General features: G+C 56.7%; 3 protein-coding genes across 9 annotated transcripts; 1 reads left to right on the top strand and 2 right to left on the bottom strand.

Moving 5' to 3' along the window:
- Positions 1-197: 197 nt before the first annotated feature.
- On the bottom strand, positions 198-8,505 carry TMEM145 (transmembrane protein 145). 6 transcript variants are annotated; one of them, XM_060083914.1, is made up of 15 exons: positions 8,332-8,505; positions 7,492-7,566; positions 7,297-7,374; positions 7,128-7,214; positions 6,934-7,035; positions 6,747-6,831; positions 6,569-6,640; positions 6,386-6,454; positions 6,016-6,096; positions 5,851-5,929; positions 5,608-5,701; positions 4,686-4,858; positions 3,693-3,813; positions 1,430-1,636; positions 198-485 (listed from the first exon to the last, which is right to left on the bottom strand). In XM_060083914.1, exons 1-15 carry the CDS (start codon positions 8,452-8,454, stop codon positions 405-407), a joined length of 1,527 nt encoding a protein of 508 aa, XP_059939897.1. In that variant the 5' UTR covers positions 8,455-8,505; the 3' UTR covers positions 198-404. The 6 variants fall into 6 exon arrangements, with proteins under 6 accessions (XP_059939897.1, XP_059939895.1, XP_059939896.1 ...); XM_060083912.1 differs by having other exon boundaries at positions 397-956; positions 4,841-4,858; XM_060083911.1 differs by lacking the exon at positions 198-485 and adding an exon at positions 613-956.
- A 2,379-nt stretch (positions 8,506-10,884) lies between these two features.
- Positions 10,885-12,062, bottom strand: PRR19 (proline rich 19). The gene is made up of 2 exons (XM_060085580.1): positions 11,444-12,062; positions 10,885-11,357 (listed from the first exon to the last, which is right to left on the bottom strand). The coding sequence occupies exons 1-2, from the start codon at positions 12,060-12,062 to the stop codon at positions 10,885-10,887; spliced, it is 1,092 nt and encodes a 363-aa protein (XP_059941563.1).
- Positions 12,063-14,696: 2,634 nt separating this feature from the next.
- PAFAH1B3 (platelet activating factor acetylhydrolase 1b catalytic subunit 3) lies at positions 14,697-17,292 on the top strand. Of its 2 annotated transcripts, XM_060084134.1 has the most exons (5): positions 14,700-15,203; positions 15,405-15,494; positions 16,178-16,294; positions 16,373-16,495; positions 16,961-17,292. In XM_060084134.1, exons 1-5 carry the CDS (start codon positions 15,126-15,128, stop codon positions 17,249-17,251), a joined length of 699 nt encoding a protein of 232 aa, XP_059940117.1. In that variant the 5' UTR covers positions 14,700-15,125; the 3' UTR covers positions 17,252-17,292. The 2 variants fall into 2 exon arrangements, with proteins under 2 accessions (XP_059940118.1, XP_059940117.1); XM_060084135.1 differs by lacking the exon at positions 16,373-16,495 and having other exon boundaries at positions 14,697-15,203.
- Positions 17,293-18,022: the final 730 nt, after the last annotated feature.

The following is an 18,022-nucleotide window of genomic DNA, read 5'->3' as shown; positions in this document are numbered from 1 at the left end:
TCTGGGTCAACAAAAGGTCAGGTTATGCAGGCCCCTTCCAAGATACCATTTCACAGTTGGGCGCACTGTGGTCCCGAGCCTGGAACGGTTCTTGCTCAGCCCCGTGTCTGAGCACTGTCAAGATGTAAAAGAGCCCATCTTAAAGATAAAAACTCAACGAATCCTCTTTATTTTGGCAAGAAGGGGAAAAGAGTCTTTCTGCCAAGGACCTGAGGGAGGGCCTCCGGGATGGAGATAAGGTGGACAGAGTACGGGTCCTAGGTCACAGAGATCCCAAGGGAAGGTATGAGTCGAGACAAGCTTCACAACATCCGTCCCGGGAGCGGTGGCTCGGGGTCGCGGAGTCCTGGAGAGTCACAGGCAGGGTCCCGGCGATCGTCACTGGTGTCCGGGGTCCGGCGGGGTCAGAGGTCTCGGAGGGGGCCAGGGGGCCGAAGGTCACGGAACAGCGGGAGCCCAGAATCCGGTGCCGCTCGGGGCAGGGGCTGAGGGAGGGGACGGGGAGAGCGGCTCCCGCGGGACCGTTTGGCACAGGAGTCGGGGGAAGGGTCGGGAGCGGGACACTACGCACCCCTACCTGGGCGCGCGGGGTGGGGAGGTTTGGGAAGGCCGGGATTGGCAGAGCCCTGGGGCCGGGATAGAGTGGGGATCCGGAGCCCGGCCGGGGCCCGGCGCGCGGCCCATGGGGCAGGCGCGGGCAGGGGTGCTCAGACCGGGGGTGCGGTGCCCCCGGCCGTGTGCATGCTGAAGTATTCGGTGAAGCCGGTGTGCGGCGCCGCTGTCTGGGGCACGAGCGGCTGGTAGGGCGGCGTCGGGCCATCCCAGCTCGGGTCGGCCGCCTTGGGGAACCGAGAGGAAGGGGGCGGGGAGGCCGCGCCCGGCTCGGCCATGGTCACCACGCGGCCCCTCGGGGCCACCGCCGCCGCCACCGCTGTCTCCTCCACCTGCTTCCCGGCCTGGGAGGGGGGTCAGGGTCAGAGGCCGTCCAGGACCCACGGGGGGCAGATGCGGCCCCGAAGGCCCGTCCCTCTTCCCCCGATGATCCCCCCTCCCGAGGTGTGGGCGCAGGTGTCAGTCAGGGGCGCCTGGACAGTGGAGCCAGGTACTCAAGGGGCGGCGTCGGGGTGCGCCGGGCAAACTCCGGCGGCGGCCGGGGAGGCGGGGGAGAACCGCGGAAGGCCGCCGGCGGCGGGGGCACCGCGCGGGGTGTCTGAGGGGGCGTACGCAACAGCGCCAGGACCCAGTCCGGCAAGGTGGGCGCGGGCGCCGGGGGACGGTCGCGGCGCGGCGTTGGGGCTCTGGGGGTGCGAAAGGCAGGGGGTGGGCTCAGGCGCCTGGACGTGGAGGGCGGTGGAGGGGCCGGGAGCGGGGTCAAGTACTCCAGGGGCGGCGCCAGCAGCTCCTCCGGCGCCGGGGCCGCGGGGCTTACGCAGGAGGTGGGCGGGGGGATGGAGAAGAGCTCCGTGAAGTTGGGCACCGAGTCGCTGATGAACGTCACGTTCCCATAGACGTGTTCCGGGAAGGCCTTGTCTCCGGATTGGCTTCCTCCGGGGCCTGGGGCTCCGGCCGAGGCGATCTGCGACGTGCGCACGTGGTACGGGAAGTTCTTGTTGGCCGCCGAAGGGCGTGTCATGATCTGGGGCGAAGGTGGGGTGCAGGTTGGAGAAGGACTGTCCAGGCCTCAGGCTGCCTCCATAAACATGAGGCCCTGAGGATTCCCCTTCACTTGACATCCCTGCTTCCCTGAAACCCTTCAACTGGATTAGGCGCCTCCTCTAACCCCCCCGCAGTGCCCTGGCCTCTAACCTTTCCCGTCCATCACAACTCTTACTACTCTGCCGATGCTTCCTCCATCAGAGCCCTGATCAGCCAGTTATCACTGAATGGTTAAGCTTCAGCATCCTACTCTGTCTAGTATGATAGCTACTAGCTATATGTGGCTATTTAAATTTAAATTAATCAAAATTAAACTAAAACTTTCATTTCTCAGTCACACTAGCCACATTTAAGTGCTCAATAGCCACATGTGGTTAGTAGCTATTGTATGGGATGGCACAGATTGTAGAATATTTTCATAAACACAGAAAGTTCAATTGGACAGCAACTGACAGACTCTAGAATGTTAGCTCCATGAGGGCAGGTACTTGACTGTTCTCTTCCCTGCTGAATCCCCAACACCTTTAGAACAGTGCCTGACACATACAAGCTCTCAATAAATATTGGTTGAATGCAGAGATGTCTCCTGAATTAGCTGGCAGGCCATGAGGGCAGGGACCGGGTGTGACCCTAGCACTGCAACACGGGAGGCCAGCACAGTCCCTCTAAGGTAGTTGCTGAATAAGTGAACAAGGAGCTGAAACCGAAGAACAGTAGAGTGCCAGAGGTGGAGCTGTGCTGAGCTAACATGAGCATTTTTAGGAAGGAAACTGGTTGAAGGTTAAGTATAACAGAAAGGGCACCCCACCTCCCAGCCCCACAGCTCACTGAATGTGGGATCTGGGGCACATTGATTAAACTCCCAGAGCCTCACTGCAGAAAAGGGGTTACAGTGCCTACTTGGAAAGATGAAGAGAGGGTGGAAATGAAAACCACTGGTGCAGAGCCTGGCACATGGTGGGTTCTCAGCATTTCTCCTCTCTCTGTCTCTTTGTGACTTCCTGAAACAGAGCCTCAAGAGGGACTGTCCCGGGAAAGTGAGTCTGTACCTAAGGTTCTAGGGTAGAACATGCGGGACCTGGCCCCCTCAGTGGCTCAGTATATTCCCTGCAAAGAATACATGGTGGACCCCTTGAGTCAGGAGCCGGGGTCTTCAGCAATGCCTATTTCCCTGTGTGATTCCTTCTTATGCCAGATCTTGTGGTCTGCTGGAGAAGGATGGGGTTCAAAGTCCCCCTGCCCCCCACCACCAAAGGCCATGGAGCCTGGCAGGTCACCTCCCTTCTCTGGGCTTTAGCTTCCCCTCTCTGTTTAGTGGGTTCAGTGATGGTTATCCATCCTGTCTGGGGTTGCTCTGCCAATTAAACAAGAGGACGAAATAAATGCACGTGAGTGTTCCCAACATGAAACAGAGGCTGGTTCGAGGCAGGTGTCCATTGAATGGTGGATGGGTGGATGGATGGATGGATGGATGGATGGATGGATGGATGGACAGAAGAAATGTCAGCCAGAAGGGCAGATAGGATGTAAACCAAGGCAAAGAAGAGGTTTGGTGCTCAAACCCTCTGCTGCCATTCAGATTTAGGCCCCCTGAAGCCCCAGCCTGACCCGCCCCAGTTGCTTCTTCCTGTGATAGAGCAGCAGAGATGGAAGAATGGGGGTGGGGTGGGGGGAGGAGAGACCAAGGTGCTTAGGGAAGGCAGTGGGAATACAGAAGGGAAGAGTGAGAGTCTAGGGACCCAGGGTCAGGATGGAAATGGGGAGAGGGGCAAAGAAAGAGGGTGGGGCTGGGGGAAGAGGCCAGGACACAAAAGTGGGAGAGAGGAATAGAAGAGGGTGGACTCTGGGGGATACAGTGGAATAGCCTGCAAGAACCCAGCAGGCTCTCAATAAGTGTCTATTGAATGACTAAAGGGATGAAGTGAAGGAAATGGATCAAGAGCTCAGAACAGAAGGTTCAGGCAGCTCAGGCGTGGAGAGCCTCATGCATCCTCCACCCATTGGTTTCCCATCCCCAACTGGATGCCCAGCCTCACCAGGAACACGCCGTGGGCATACAAATGGATCCCCAGCTGGATGCCATTGACAATCTTCTCCCGGGCCCACTTGGGGATCCCAAAGTTGGCGATTAGGGCCATGACCGGAACTGCAAAGAACCTGAAGGGGAGGTATTGGGTCTGTAGAGACACTGTCCCTGCCTTCCACCCCACCCCATGGCCCCAAATACCCTGCTATGCACACACATAGGTCCCAAGTGGGTCCCAAACTGGAGGGAAGCCAGTGTGACCTTCAGAAGCCAGAGGTTAAAAGGAGACAGGAATCCCACTGGCATGGGAAATTGGGGAGGGGGGGGCAAGGAGTAGGTTGAATTTAACTCAGTTCTATCCCACCCCAATCCTGGCACCTGATAGGAAATCTATAGATGTTTGATGAATGAATTAACATATGATTAAAACAATTAAGGACTTACTGCATGCCAGACCTGTTTCTAAGCATTTCACATATATACGCTCATCTAACTCTCACAGTGACTCTATGAGGCAGGTACAACTTCCATCCCCATTAAACAGGTGAGGAAACCGAGGCAGAGAGAATTTAATTGACTTGTATAAGGTCACACAGTTTACAAGCTTTAGAACTGGGTCTAAACCCAGGCAATCTGGCTTAGAATCCATCTACTTTACTGCTGTGTTATGTTGAATAAAAAATATCACAACTAGCTTTTATTGGACATTTACTGTATGCCAGACTCGAAGCCCTCATCTGTTGCCCTATGCATGCTCAAGTTAACCCTTTACAGGAGATACCCCTGACAACCTTTCTTTATGGGTAAGTAACCTGAGGCACTCTTTTTTTCACTTTGGGAAAGTAATTCTTTGCAGGTTACAGAGTGAGTGAGTGGCAGACTCTGGTGACAGCTGCCTAACTTGAAAGCCCGTCTGCCTCTAAGAGGAGGGTTTGAGTTGGGAACAGCCATTTTTGAGAAGCCGGGGAAGGCAGGGACAGGTTGGGGCCCCAGCACGTCTCACCAGAGGGTGTAGGCAGCAAAGAAGGGCACATAAAAGGGCTGCTTCTCTGGGAAGTGGCGCAAGGAGATGAGCACGGCATAGCAGAACCACACGTAAGCTGCCACCTGTAGCCCGATGAGCCCGTAGCCCGCTGGCGACTCATACGTGTACAGTACCTGGCCCGGGTCAAAGAACTGGACCCAAGGGAGAAGGCTGGTCATAGCCCTGGCCTCCAACCCTCCACACAGGGACCCCAGACCCCACCCTCAGGTACCCAAGGTGCAGAGGTACTTGGTCAGGACAGAAGCAGCAGGAGAATGAGAGAGAAAGATGAAAGCATATAGAAGTAGAGAGAGAGGGCGAAAAGATAGAGAATATATCTGCTACCATGGGCCCAACACAGGGGGCTAAACAGTACCATGTGTAAGCTTTTCCATTTGCATCAACTTGATGAAGTAGGTCTTATTTTCACCCCACTTCACAGAAGGGGAAACTGAGGCTAAGCAGGAAGACTGTCGGCCAAAGTCAAGGTGATATAAAGCCTTAGAGAAGTCCCCTGGGGTAGGTAAGATCCTCCTAATTTTACAGAAGAGGAAACAGGCCCAGAGAGGAGGGCCATCAGCCAAGGTTAGGCAGCTGGGAAGTGGGAGAACCAGAGCGGAATCCAGGTCTGTGTGACTCCTGAACCTAATCACGACACTAAGCATTAAATGTGACAGACAGTGAGAGACAGAGGGAGGAGGAAGAGAGCTACTCTGAGATGGTGAAGAGGGGAGGAACGCACTTAGACAGATGGGAAGGCGGAAAACCACAGAGTGGGAGAGAGAGAGCCAGGAAGAGCGCGATGTGGGGAAGGGCTAGCAGACAGGTGGAAGAGGCCACCAAAAGCTTTGAAGGGCGAGCAGGATGGGGCAGAGCCTGGGCAGTGGCAGGCAGGACTCACCTCGACCTCGTAGATGAGCAGCACCACGTGGGTGAGGGTGTACAGGGTCATGTAGACAGACAACTTCACCGAGCCCGAGTGGCTGATGCGGCCCCTGGCGGCAGGCCGTGAGGGGGGACAGCAGGGGTGGGGGCCGTCAAGAGAGGAGGGGGCAGCCACCCCCCCAGCCCAATCTCTGCCCTGCTCCCTAGCCCAGCCACCCCCCACCCCCGACAGTGGTCCCTCCCGCCCCAGCCTGGGCACCGTGTCACCGTGAATCCCTTCCCCAGAAGGATGAGCATCAGCAGGAAGATGAGGAAGCTGGACGAGAAGAGCAGCTTGGCTGGTGGGGGGAGGGGAGGGCAGCTCAGACACAGGCTCAAACTGGAGAGGAGCCCCAGCACCCTCCCGGGCCCACTTCATTCTCACCCAAGATCTTCAGACTCTCATTGCCAATGCCATCAGTGGCATATTGGCCCCAGTAGATGCAGAAGAACAGGAGGCTCAGGACTGAGGGCAGGATGGGCAGAGAGAGGAAAGGACAGAAAGCAGCTTTAGGGCATCACTGTTCCCTAACACTATGATCCAGATGACCAAAACCCTTTCTTCATCCCCATCAGGATTCTAGACCCTTTAGTCTCACTGACCTCCGAGGAAACTCTGGAGTCCAGGCCCCAGACCCCTCCTCCCTCTGACCCAGGAGTCCAGGCCTCCAGCCCCTCCTTGCTTAGGCCCAGGTATGTGAGCCCTAAGGCCCTCCTCCCACAGAACTCAAAAGTTGGAATACTCTAAACCTCACCCTCCACTCCTGCTGCAGCCATGAACATTTTATAAGTCGTGTGCAGCAACTGACGACCTTTCAGCAAATCTGGAAGGAGGGTAGGGGGAGGCTATACACAGACAGGAAGGAAGAGCAGATCATCTCCTCCAAGCTGGTTTCCCCTCCCCCATCTCTCCCCCCCACCCCACGTGCCGGACTCACATCCAAAGTAACAGGAGAGGAAGAAGATGAGGATGAAGATGAGAAAGAAAGTCACATCTGTCTCCAGGATCCCTGCCAATTTGGTGGGAGGAGGAAACCGTGCAGTCAGGATGGGTGTCCCTCAACAGGCGCCCAGCTCTGGGCTCCCACAAAAGATCCTGGGTCCCCATATGCTCACCAAACTCATCAGCAGAGAAATGCCGTGTCCAGAAGGACTTGCCATTGGTGAGGACCATCTCATACTCCAGCTGCAGCCCATCTCCCTGTGGGGAGTGTGGAGGCCTAAGAGGGGCCCTGGGCAGGGAGGGGTCGGCAGGAAGGCAAGGAGGAGAAGGCAGGCCCCGGTGGCCGGCCCAGCCCCTTACCCCACACTTGCTGAGTGCAATGTACCACCACCTTTCACGCACTGAGCGGAAGCTTCGGCCGCTAGAGCAGCTCAGGTAGCGCATTCCCTCCTCTGACACCACCTGGGGAGGAGCAAGAAGGCTGAAGCCTCCCTGTACCTCCCCCTGGCCCTTGACCTCCAGCACCTGCCCATTCCCCCAGGCTGGGCCCATACCTGACAGCCTGACCAGGCATACTGGGTGGTGAGGTTGATGACCTGGTTGTTCTCTGGCCTGATCACTGACTCCTTGGCCAGGCAGTCCTAGGGGAGGCAGGGCCATGGTCACTCCTTGGCTAGCTTCGACCTTATCCCTCCTCCCCTACACCCACCTCACAGACTTCACCTTGTCCCCTGCCTTGTACACGGCTGGCCACTGGGATGGGTCGTCGAAATAGAGGAGGATGTTCTGACAGCACTTGGCCTGCAGACCCAAAGATTTGGGGGGTTGGGGGAGCATAGGGAACTGGGGTAACCCTTGCCTTGGGAAGCCAAGGGAGCATCCAGCCTTAGCAATGGTGAGTGCTTGGGGAAGGCTCACCTCAGGGTATCGGAAACGGAAGTCCAGTCGGCCGTAATCCGAGAGGAAGCAAAATCTCGTCAGGAACACCCAGTCCTGGAAAAGGGGCCCACTCAGACCCTCTTCTGAGTCCCTTGAGAGCTCTCCTCGACTCCAAAGACACCCCTCCAACTTTTCTTCCCTACCCTGGAATACCTGATTTCCCAGAAAGCATAAGGGGACCAAGTCACCTCCAAAATTCTTCTGTGATCCTTTCACCTTGGTTCCAGGATTCCTCCTTCAGATGCCCCCTCCCCCAAGTTTCTTCCCCTCCTTTCAAACACTTCTCCCATTTGCCAGGCGCCTGAGAAAGACCCTGGAGGGCCAGATCCCCATCCTGGACACCTTGCATCAGGGATACCATCCCACTGGCTTTCCCCTAATTATCCACACACGCCCTCACGGTGGTCCCAGAGACCATTAGGTGCTGGGGAGTATCCCAAACGGCCCTCTCCTGGTCCTGAACAGGAGTGTGAACTCAGGCTCAATGCGCAGTGAAAAGTGCTGTCCCTTCAGCACCACCTCGGCGTCCCCCACCCCCACCCCAAACTCCGACTCTCCCAACCCGGCCCCCCTCCTCGCCCAACTCTGACCTCAATGTCCCTCCTACAATCCCCGAGTCTCCTCTCGACCCAATGGCCCCCCTCAGCCTCAACCCAGACCCAGTCCCGCAATGTGCCTGCCCACCCCCACCCCACCCCCCGCGCAGCACTCAGGGACCGCCCGGGAGAGACGGCAGGGGGCGGGGCGGGACCTGCCCCTCCCCTCCCTCTCTTCCCTCGGGGGCCCGGCGGGTGGCAAGGGAGGGCCCGGCGCGCTCACCTCCTTGGAGCTGAGGTTGCCCCTCACATACTTGGCCCGGGCGCGGGGGGGCAGTAGCAGCAGCAGGAGTAGCAGCGGCGGCAGCAGCAGGCGGCGCAGAGCGGGCGCGCGTGGGGGCTCCATTCCACCCGCTCCGGCCCCAGCTCGGGCTCCGCTTCGGCTCCCACTCCGGCCCGGCGACGGCGGCGAGAGCGCGCGGGCCGGCTGGCGCGCGCCCCCGATTAAAGGGGCCGCCGGGAGCCGCGTTCCCTGCCCCCTCCTCCAGGATGACCCAGCCTGGACCCTTCCCAATCCCCGTGGGAGGGGACGCCCCTTTCCCATCCTCTCCACGCCTCCGCAGCCTCAGTCCTCCCCTCTGGGAATCTCCTTGGCACCTCCAGCTCCCCGTGTCCTAAAGTGAACTCACATTCCCCCAAGCCCAGTATCCTCCTCCAGACTGCCATCCCAGGATGGCCCACAACCCCCAGGCCCCAGTTCTGTCCTGACCTCCCCCCAGTTTAGTCCCCAAACTGCTCTTTGACTGCCCATCCCCGCCCCCATAACAGCCATCACCATCTGTGACCACCACAAACCCCATGCACTCTGTGAAGTGCCTACAGAGACACAGAGGCACAGAGTAGGCAAACCACTTGTTCTGGGTCACACAGCTCCGATGGGGCAGAGAGCCCTCAGCCACAACCACTACACCCTGCTGCCTGACCCTGCCCTGTCACTGCTTACCAGGGTCTGAAACCAGCTGCTGTGAGGCAGAAGAGGTGGTATTGTGAGAAACCCACAAGCAGACTCTGAAATCAATTGCTTGGGCTCAAATCCCAGCATTGCCACTTCCTTCCCATAAAACCTCAGCCAAGTCACAGCTGTGTGACCTCCCAGTCCAGTCCCCTACACCCTGGTACTGACTTTATGGTTTCCCTCTGGGCAATGGGGAGCCCTGGAAAAGCTTTACAGAGAACAGTCCAAGCCCCTCAGCTTCATTTTCCTGATCAGATTCCAACACATTTCCAGCTTCATCCCTCCCCCTCCACTGCAGAAAATCTGCTGCTCCTCAAAATATCATTTTAAAAAACTTTCTAAGTCAGGAGGCCAAGCAGGAAACGTAAGTGTGTGAAATGCTTTCAAAGGAGAGTGTGGACCCCACAAAAAAGGAGCCTCTGCTACTTGGCTTCAGCCAGTTGTTAACAGGAGGGATAGTGGGTCTGCTGCCAGGTTTCTTTCCTTCCTCCCTCCCTCCCTCCCCTCCCCTCCCTCCCTCCCTCCCTCTCCTCCCCTCCCTCCCTCCCTCCCTCTCCTCCCCTCCCTCCCTCCCTCTCCTCCCCTCCCTCTCCTCCCCTCCCTCCCTCCCTCCCTCCCTCTCCTCCCCTCCCTCTCCTCCCCTCCCTCCCTCCCTCCCTCCCTCTCCTCCCCTCCCTCCCCTCCCTCCTTCCTTCCTTCTCTCCTTCGTTTCTTTCTCTCTTTTCTTTCTTTCTTTTTTTCTTTTGAGAGAGAAGCCAAAATTTTTTTTTTTCAAATCAAGCGCACTGGTTTGTAACAGTAGATAACTGATTCTAAAATGTTAAATGTACTGTAGCCCAAAGAAAAAAGTCTGTCGCCATATCCAGGCCTCATGTGCCATTCCTGCCCGGATGCTGCACACACACTGTTCCTGTGCCCACCAGACTAGAAGCCTCTCATAGGCAAAGCCCAGACGTGACTCACTCTAGATCCCAGCATGGCCTAGGGATATAGGCTGAATGAAAATGGTCCCACATCCCCTATTTGCCTTCCTCCAGGCCTTGCACATGCTGTTCCACAGAAGAGCATTTCTAGATTGCCTGAAATATTCTTTTCCTTCTCTACTAGCAAGTGTCTACCAAACTTAAAAAATACAAGGGGGGCCTCCCTGGTGGCGCAAGTGGTTGAGAGTCCGCCTGCCGATGCAGGGGATACGGGTTCGTGCCCCGGTCTGGGAGGATCCCATATGCCGCGGAGCGGCTGGGTCCGTGAGCCATGGCCGCTGAGCCTGCGCGTCCGGAGCCTGCGCGTCCGGAGCCTGTGCTCCGCAACGGGGGAGGCCACAACAGTGAGAGGCCCGCATACCGCAAAAAAAAAAAAATAAATAAAAATAAAAAAAAAATACAAGGGTCTTATGTCAACTCCCTCATCAGCAGGACAGAGTCATGACTCCCTCCTTGGACTCCCTCAGCCCCTGCAACTCTCTCTCTCCCAGATGCAACCACTAGGGCTGAAACTGTCTGTGTTCACCACTGTACTGGGAGTCCCCTGGGGATACAGCCTCAGTCTCACTCTCTGGAGCCCCAGCATTATCAGAGCTGAGAGTTGAACACATAGTTGGCCTCAGTGGGTGGATGTGTTAGACTGACTGAAGGCCCCTGGGCCCTAGGAAGGCGACAAGTGACAGTACCTTCCCCTCCACCCTGGACCCAGAACTCAGAGCTAGGAAAAGCTGCTCTCCTGGGCCAGCCACTCACTAAAAACCAAGAGGATCAGGAGGAAGGTACTTTATTGAAGTGATCAGAGTATGGGATTCCTTCCCCCAACCCAGCCTCAGCCTGCTCAGTACAGTCTCATGGGTGGAAAGCACCAGGCCTCTGGGCTGCTCCGGGCCACCACCCAGGAGAGGCTGGGAAGTGGGGCAGGGGGGCTGGGGCTCCAGTCCAGGGCAGAGGTTCGGGACAACAAGGGTGATGGTGGCTGAGGCAGGGGTTGTGGTGGGCCAATCCCCCAAGGCCGGGGAGGGGGAGGTGTGTCTACCAGCCAGATGCTTTTCAGCAGATCAAAGGCTGTTGGGGGGCCGCAGGGTGCCCCAGATGGTGAAGGCAACGAGGACAATGGGGGTGGCCAGGGATCTTTAGGTGGTGCCAGTTTCACCGGGTACACAGTAGGAGTGCTGGAGGTGTGAGGCACTGCAAAGGTGAGCTCCTTTGTCCCCTCTCGCCTCCTCTGCCTCCCCTCCCCTGGGGCCTCCTCAGGGCTGTTGATCCAGGAGGGTGTCATCCTTTGTCTCGTAGGGCCCCTAGGCTTGGTCCCTGGCACAGAGGAAAGAAGCATGGGGCACAGCTGAGATAGAGCAGACAAAAGAAAAGGAAGCTCAGGGGGCAGGAGGTGAGCTCACCTGGCAAGTGTGGCTGGCAGCCCCGGAGCACCAGGGTAAGGTCAGGCACGCAGCCATGGCAGGCCTGTAAAGTGCCCACAATGGCATCCCTGGACTCTTGTACTAGGTTCCTCCTGGGGAAGGCCTGTGGCAGAATCAGCTGGCATTGCAGCTCCCCCAGCAGCTGCCCCAAGCCAGGGAGCTGGGGGGGACTGGGGGGGACTGGGCCCGAGGCTCCAGGCACTTGGTTTTCCTTGCCCCTTGACGGTGGGGCTGGTTCTTGGGCCCTGCCTGGGCTTGGGGAGGACTTGGTGGGAAGTGCAGGGGTGCCTGACTCTAGGGACCCACTGCTAAGCAGCCGTGCCACGTCCAGAGATTTCACTTCGTGGTTGAAGAGACCCCGGTGCTCCCGGCTCAGGCGCCCCTGGGTTATGACCACGTGCTTGGGGTCAGCAGGCGCCACAGAATTCCGGAGGACCACATGTGGATCCCGACTGGCCACAGCAGGATCCTGATGGGCCAATGACCGGCGACTGCCCACCAGGGCCTCGTTAAGCTCCCGCCTGGTCTTCCGACGGCGGACACGACCAGGTTTCTCAGGCCGATGGAAAGGCTTGGGGGCTGGCCCCCTGGGGTCCATGGTGCCCTGGAAGATAAAAGACAGGGTGGTCATCAGCACGCAGATAAGTCAAAGACCTAGAAGTGAGTAGTGAGAAGAGATGGTTTGGGGTGAGCTGGGAGTACTATTTAGAGACACAAGATGAGACAAAGGGATTGGTGGAGAGCAACTGGAAAAGGCTTGGTCAGGGTAAGGTCAGAAAAAAAGGCAGGGTCATAGGAGTAGGATGAGGTCAAGGGAGTCATGCTGAACGGGAAGATTTATCAGGGGATAGAGAAAGGGTTAGAGAGAACAGGGATATGAAGAAATAGCTATAAAATGGGAGATGGGAAAGGGATCATGATATTGGAGGGATCTGGTGAACCAGAAGGGGACTTTGAACAGAGGAGAAATCCAGGGGTAGAGGAGGTACTGGAGAATACAGAAAGCAAAGAGAGATGGTAGAGAGACAAAGGCAGGAAAGAGAATGGAAGTTGGAGAAACAGAGAATAACTCGGTAGGACAGAAAGGGCAACAGAGAAGCTATCAGGGACTGGGGCCTGGTCATAGAAGGGGGTAGGAAACAAGGCTTTGTGGGGCAGATGAGGTAGGGAAGGGAGTACAGTTGGTGGGGGCAGGGAAGGGGAAGGGCACTTCACCTTCTCCTGCCCCCAACGAACCCCGACCCCCACGCCCACTCCACGTGGCTGTGGGGTACAATGGCTTCTTTTCCGCGGTGACCCTAGCTCTCGACGCGCCTGATGTTCTTCCGGGCCTCACACAAGGCCTTGGTGCAAGCACGCATGCGCGTGCCCCTCCCACGCCCTTTGGCTCCCCACCCCCACCCCAAGAGGCACAGGCCCAGGGCCACGTGCCAGCTGCCCAGAGTGCAGGTTATAGCCCCGCACCCCTCCCGACCTCACATTCGGAAACCTCTTTCATTTGTCCTTAGGCACCTCCTATCCACCAATTGGCTGTGAGGTCCACTAGGCCCGCCCCCTTCCTCAATGCTGATTGGTTTAGACATCTATCGCGGACTTTCTCTCTGGAGCGCCCGAGGTGTAGGCGAAGCCAAGGGGGAGAAGGGCTACGGTAGCCCTACACACAGCCAGTCTCCAAGCAGTCACAGGCTTTATCCCTAGAGAGTCAGTATAGTGTCGTCATTTAGAGCTAGGCTCCAGAGCTACACTACCTAGGTTCAAATGCCCAGGCACATTTGAGCTCTGTGACCTCGGAAAAGTATGTAACTGCTCAGAGCTTCAGTTTCCTAATCTGTAAAATGGAGTTGGTATCTTCTGCTTCTTATAACTGCTGTAAGTATGAAATGAGCCAACATACAATTTGAAAACAGCGCTTGGTGAATGGATGCCTGTAAATTTTGTTTCTCACTACACTTGTCCCCTCGGACTGTTTTTTTTTTTTTTTTGGTCGCGTGATTTGCGGGATCTCAGTTTCCTGACCAGGGATTGGACCCCAGCCCACAGCAGTGAAAGCCCAGAATCCTAACCACTAGGCCACCAGTGAATTCCCCCTCAGAGTCTTTCAAATCACGGTATGCCAGGGTATTCCCCATACCGTAAAAAGCTATATTCTGTATTACCTGGTAATGTTGCTTGCCCAACCTTCACTATCTTTCAAAGCCGAACTCCTTAGATACTACTCCTTCTAGGAAATCCCTCACCCTGAGTCCTTCTCTTTCTTCTCCCACAGAGGTCCCCTGTGCATTCCTTAATCACAACCTTGATCCCTCCCTCAGCTTTGTGTCTGGATCTGCCCCCCCCCAACACGCTGGGACAAGGCCAGGATCTGACCCATTCCTTTAATACTCGTTCAGCAAGTACTTGTGAACAGCCATAGATAGTACTTGTTATTAATACTGTGAGTCAGGCCCTGTTCCAGACAAGTGGATTGAGGCAAAACACAAACACAATAAATAAGATTCATCTCTATATCTCAGTATCAACCTACCTAGAAGGAATGAATAGATAGGAAGATCCCATCTGGGAGTGGAGCTACAGGAATATGACCAGGACTTTGAGGGTGGTGTGGGACCCCCACCTGGTCCCCCAGAACAGGGAGATCTGGGAAGACTTGAGGACTGAGATAAATTTGGGGCAGGAAGTGGGGGGCAGCGGACCTTAGATGGCCTTGGCTGTGGATGTAGGTTTTGGAGCTCAGACACACCCAACTGAAGCTGTTGGTCAGCCCTAGGTTTAGGGAGGGGCGCAGAGGCCACAGATCTGTAAGATGAGCTGCGCGGGAGGGGCTCCAGGCTGGACCTGGGCCTTGCAGCATCTCTAATTTCCTTTATCTTTCTGCATCTTCTACTATCCTCTTTGCAGGGTAATGTCTGTAATGCAAAGACATATAGTTTAGAAATTATGCCACAAAAACTGGCATAATTTGAGCAGGGGAGGCCCATGAGCAGATAGGCTCACTAAAGTCCTGGCACTGCCTTGGCGTGAGTGTCTCCTTACAGCTGAGCCTCTAATTTTCACATTTCCATTCTCCTTTTCTGTCCCCCACGTCAGAAGAAAATGGGAGCGTCCCTTCCTGGCCAGGTGCGTTTGAGCCACCCCCTCAAGGATCCAAGCATGGACTCGTCCACTCACTCCCCTACCACCACGTGAATGAGACACAGACACAGACACACACCCCCACACACAGTAGGTGGTTCCTTCCCCACATTTCTCGCCCTACAGCAAATGGTTTCTTCCCACGAGGAAGGGCGCTAGATTTCCCCGACTCTGCTTTCACGGTAGGGTGGTTTCTCCCTCCTCCCCTCCACGGGTGCTGGATGCTCTCGCCTCCCCCCACGCCCCGTGCCGCCGCCGCTGCCGGAGAGTGAGCTGCCCGGGCAGGAAGCGCCGGACGAGCCCACTGCGCGGCCGCCGTGGGGGAAGCAAGGCCAATTCCTCTAAGTGAAGGTTTCCGCCCCGGAGAGGAGGCGGTGCCCGGGATCGGCCGCGCCCTCCGCTAGAGTGCGGGCTTCGGGACAGTCCATTGTTGCCTGAGGGGTAGGGGTGGGCGTGGCGGCGCCGCCTCCTCCGGGAACACTCCCGGGCTGACCGCGCTCGCTCATCCTGCTGGAGCCGCGGCGCCAAGATGAGTGGAGAAGAGAACCCAGCCAGCAAGCCCACGCCGGTGCAGGACGTGCAGGGCGACGGGCGCTGGATGTCCCTGGTGAGCGACCCCGCCCGCGATACTCCGGAGTCCGGGGCTGGGGGCGGGGGTGGGGGGAGGCTCTGAGAGAGTAGCTGGTTTGCGCCGCGCTCATTACGAGATTGGAAAACTGAGGGCAGTTGGCGTGGTGCCGCCTAGGGAAGCGGGGCGGGGCGGGCCCAGCAGCGCGCGTGCCATTGACTCCCCTTTACGTCCCCAAAGCACCATCGCTTCGTAGCCGACAGCAAAGATAAAGAACCCGAAGTCGTCTTCATCGGGGACTCCTTAGTCCAGCTAATGCACCAGTGCGAGGTGAGGCCCGTCCCTCTCTCTTCCTGCCCCACCCAGGTCTGTGCCCTCACTGACAGACCTGGACCAGAGCCCAGGCCAGGCGGTGTATGGGGTACCCGAAATATCCTCAGGTAGCGCCGGGCACCCAGAATCTCAGTATAATGTGCCACATTCTGTTGAGAAGGAAGTGTGTGTCCTGGCTTTGTCATACTGGGTTTGTGTATAGTGAGACTTAAAATGAGGCTTCGTGCAAGATTGCCTAGGATGAGGCTCTTTGTTTGCTTAAACTAGTGCCCAGCCCTAATGGATTTCCACAAAGCTATAGTTATTTCCACAAAGTGAAGGTCAACGGTAATAGGTCTCTACTAAGGGGGCTCAATTATATCTTTCCATTAAGCGACGTTAAACCATGGCTTTCCTCAAAGTGAGGTTCTACTGGAATGCTGTTGGTTCGATGCCTGGCTCAAGTAGAATAGGCTTCCGTGAAGGGAGTCCTGCTTCCATGGGGTTTTGTGAAAGTGAGACTGTAATGGGTTTGCATAAAGTGAGGTTTGACCATATTGGGGTTTGCTCAAGGTGCGATTTAACCAGACTGCTTCCGTAAAGCAAGGCTCTTCCATGATGATACTTGGTTAACCTTTGGATAGAGAGTGGTGGTCCATGCTGACAGTGCCCCATGTGCCCACACCACTTCTTGCCCACAGATCTGGCGGGAGCTCTTTTCCCCTCTTCATGCACTTAACTTTGGCATTGGCGGTGACAACACGCAGCACGTGCTGTGGCGTCTGGAGAACGGGGAGCTGGAACACATCCGGCCCAAGGTGAGGAGCAGTTGAATGGGCAGCTAGAGCACCCTTAGCCTGCCCCCTCACCACTGCTTCGTGCCTCTCTTTCCACAGATTGTGGTGGTCTGGGTGGGTACCAATAACCACGGGCACACCGCAGAGCAGGTGGCTGGAGGCATCAAGGCCATCGTGCAACTGGTGAACCAGCGGCAGCCCCAGGCCCGGGTCGTGGTGCTGGTGAGAGAGTGGGAGGGTGGGAAAGGAAGAACGGCAGTGTTCTGGGACCCCTTCAGGTGTAGCCACAGCTGCACAGTTCTGGGCAGCTTAGCACAGTGCAGTGGCTCAAGGCAGAACCTCATGTTGAAGCTTGCTACACCCATCAGAGGGGCTGTGGTCAAGGACATGTTCAGGGACCAGTTAGCCCCTTTTGCCCAAGAGACCGCTAGAGATTCTCGGGGTGTTGAGAAATTCAAGACACTTAAATAGCCAAAAGTTGTCAGGCATTCCCAGGGTTAATCTTGCCTCCATCACTTCTAGAAGGTCTCACTTCTAGAATAAGGTCTCAGACCATCATCTTCCCATCCCTAGTGTATTCTGCTGCTGGGGACTTACTGGTGGGGGGTGGAGGACAGTTTGGCACAGGGAACAGGATACCCAGAGGCTGGTAGGATGCCTCCTCACAACTCTTCTTGTCTTCCTCAGGGCCTGCTTCCTCGGGGCCAGCACCCCAACCCACTTCGTGAGAAAAACCGACAGGTGAATGAGCTGGTACGGGCAGCACTGGCTGGCCACCCACGGGCGCACTTCCTGGACGCAGACCCTGGCTTTGTGCACTCAGATGGTACCATAAGCCACCATGACATGTATGATTACCTGCATCTCAGCCGGCTGGGGTACACACCTGTTTGCCGGACCCTGCACTCCCTGCTTCTGCGTCTGCTCGCCCAAGACCAGGGACAGGGTGGTGCTCCCCTGCCAGAACCCACACCCTAAGCATCTGCCTTCCTGCAACATTAAATTTTCATTCTTCAGTCTCCCATTCTCTGCTTTATGGCCAAGCCCGTGTGGGTACCTGAATCTCAACTCCAATGTCTGTGACCCTGCATCTCTGCCCAAGGCAGGCCGCACCAATCCATCAAGATACTCTGGCTCTTGTAAAGTCAGGCAGATTTCAGTCATCACAGTGGTGCTCCAGGCAGGGACGACCAATCAGTAAAACACGAAGTGAAACTGGCTTGCTAACATGGCCCTATAGGATCACGGTCAAGCAAGAATTCTGGGTGACCCAACAGTCAAGAGCCCACCCAAAGCTGCCCTCCAATCTGCACATGCTCTTCCCCCTGACTGGAACTTCTGGTGCTCTGGTCCTAGCTTAAGTGTGACTTCCTGTGGAAGCTTCCTGACCTTCCCACCCCTAGCAGTCATCCCTCCACACAGCGTATGGGTATTTCTCTCTCCAGAGAAGCACTGTCCACAGGCTGTGACAGAGGCGTAAACCAGGAGAGGTTCGGTGCTGGCTCAGGCCACACAAGGGCGGCAGGGGTCACTGGGGACAGCGTAGTACTCTGGGCTGACTGGCCTCCCCACGCAGTGCCACCCCTGGCTCAGACCTCTCTCGTTCAGCTGGAACGTCCAAGGTGAACTGTCCTTCTTGCAGTACCACATCACACGCCTTCCCCAACTCGTGCGTGTGTTGGACGGCGGAACGGGCATCTTGACTCTGCCCACCAGGTCCCCCTGATGTAGGGAAGGGACGGTCCTGGA

This window comes from Mesoplodon densirostris, chromosome 19 (genome assembly GCF_025265405.1).
Source record: "Mesoplodon densirostris isolate mMesDen1 chromosome 19, mMesDen1 primary haplotype, whole genome shotgun sequence".
Classification (NCBI taxonomy): Eukaryota; Metazoa; Chordata; class Mammalia; order Artiodactyla; family Ziphiidae; genus Mesoplodon; species Mesoplodon densirostris.
The sequence above is the reverse complement of the archived record's forward strand: the minus strand, read 5'-3'. Positions and strand labels throughout refer to the sequence as shown.

What these genes read in the sequence shown, in the direction of transcription:
- TMEM145 (XM_060083909.1), bottom strand. Translation starts at nt 8,454, where the DNA reads ATGGAGCCCCCACGCGCGCCCGCTCTGCGCCGCCTGCTGCTGCCGCCG. An exon ending in TTTCTCTGCTGATGAGTTTG is followed by an intron (nt 6,641 to 6,746) that starts GTGAGCATATGG and finishes CCAAATTGGCAG; the next exon opens with GGATCCTGGAGACAGATGTG. An exon ending in TTTGCTGCCTACACCCTCTG is followed by an intron (nt 3,814 to 4,685) that starts GTGAGACGTGCT and finishes CCTCCCCTTCAG; the next exon opens with GTTCTTTGCAGTTCCGGTCA.
- PAFAH1B3 (XM_060084134.1), top strand. Translation starts at nt 15,126, where the DNA reads ATGAGTGGAGAAGAGAACCCAGCCAGCAAGCCCACGCCGGTGCAGGAC. An exon ending in ACGGGCGCTGGATGTCCCTG is followed by an intron (nt 15,204 to 15,404) that starts GTGAGCGACCCC and finishes ACGTCCCCAAAG; the next exon opens with CACCATCGCTTCGTAGCCGA. An exon ending in AGGCCCGGGTCGTGGTGCTG is followed by an intron (nt 16,496 to 16,960) that starts GTGAGAGAGTGG and finishes TGTCTTCCTCAG; the next exon opens with GGCCTGCTTCCTCGGGGCCA.
- PRR19 (XM_060085580.1), bottom strand. Translation starts at nt 12,062, where the DNA reads ATGGACCCCAGGGGGCCAGCCCCCAAGCCTTTCCATCGGCCTGAGAAA. An exon ending in CTGCCAGCCACACTTGCCAG is followed by an intron (nt 11,358 to 11,443) that starts GTGAGCTCACCT and finishes CCTCTGTGCCAG; the next exon opens with GGACCAAGCCTAGGGGCCCT.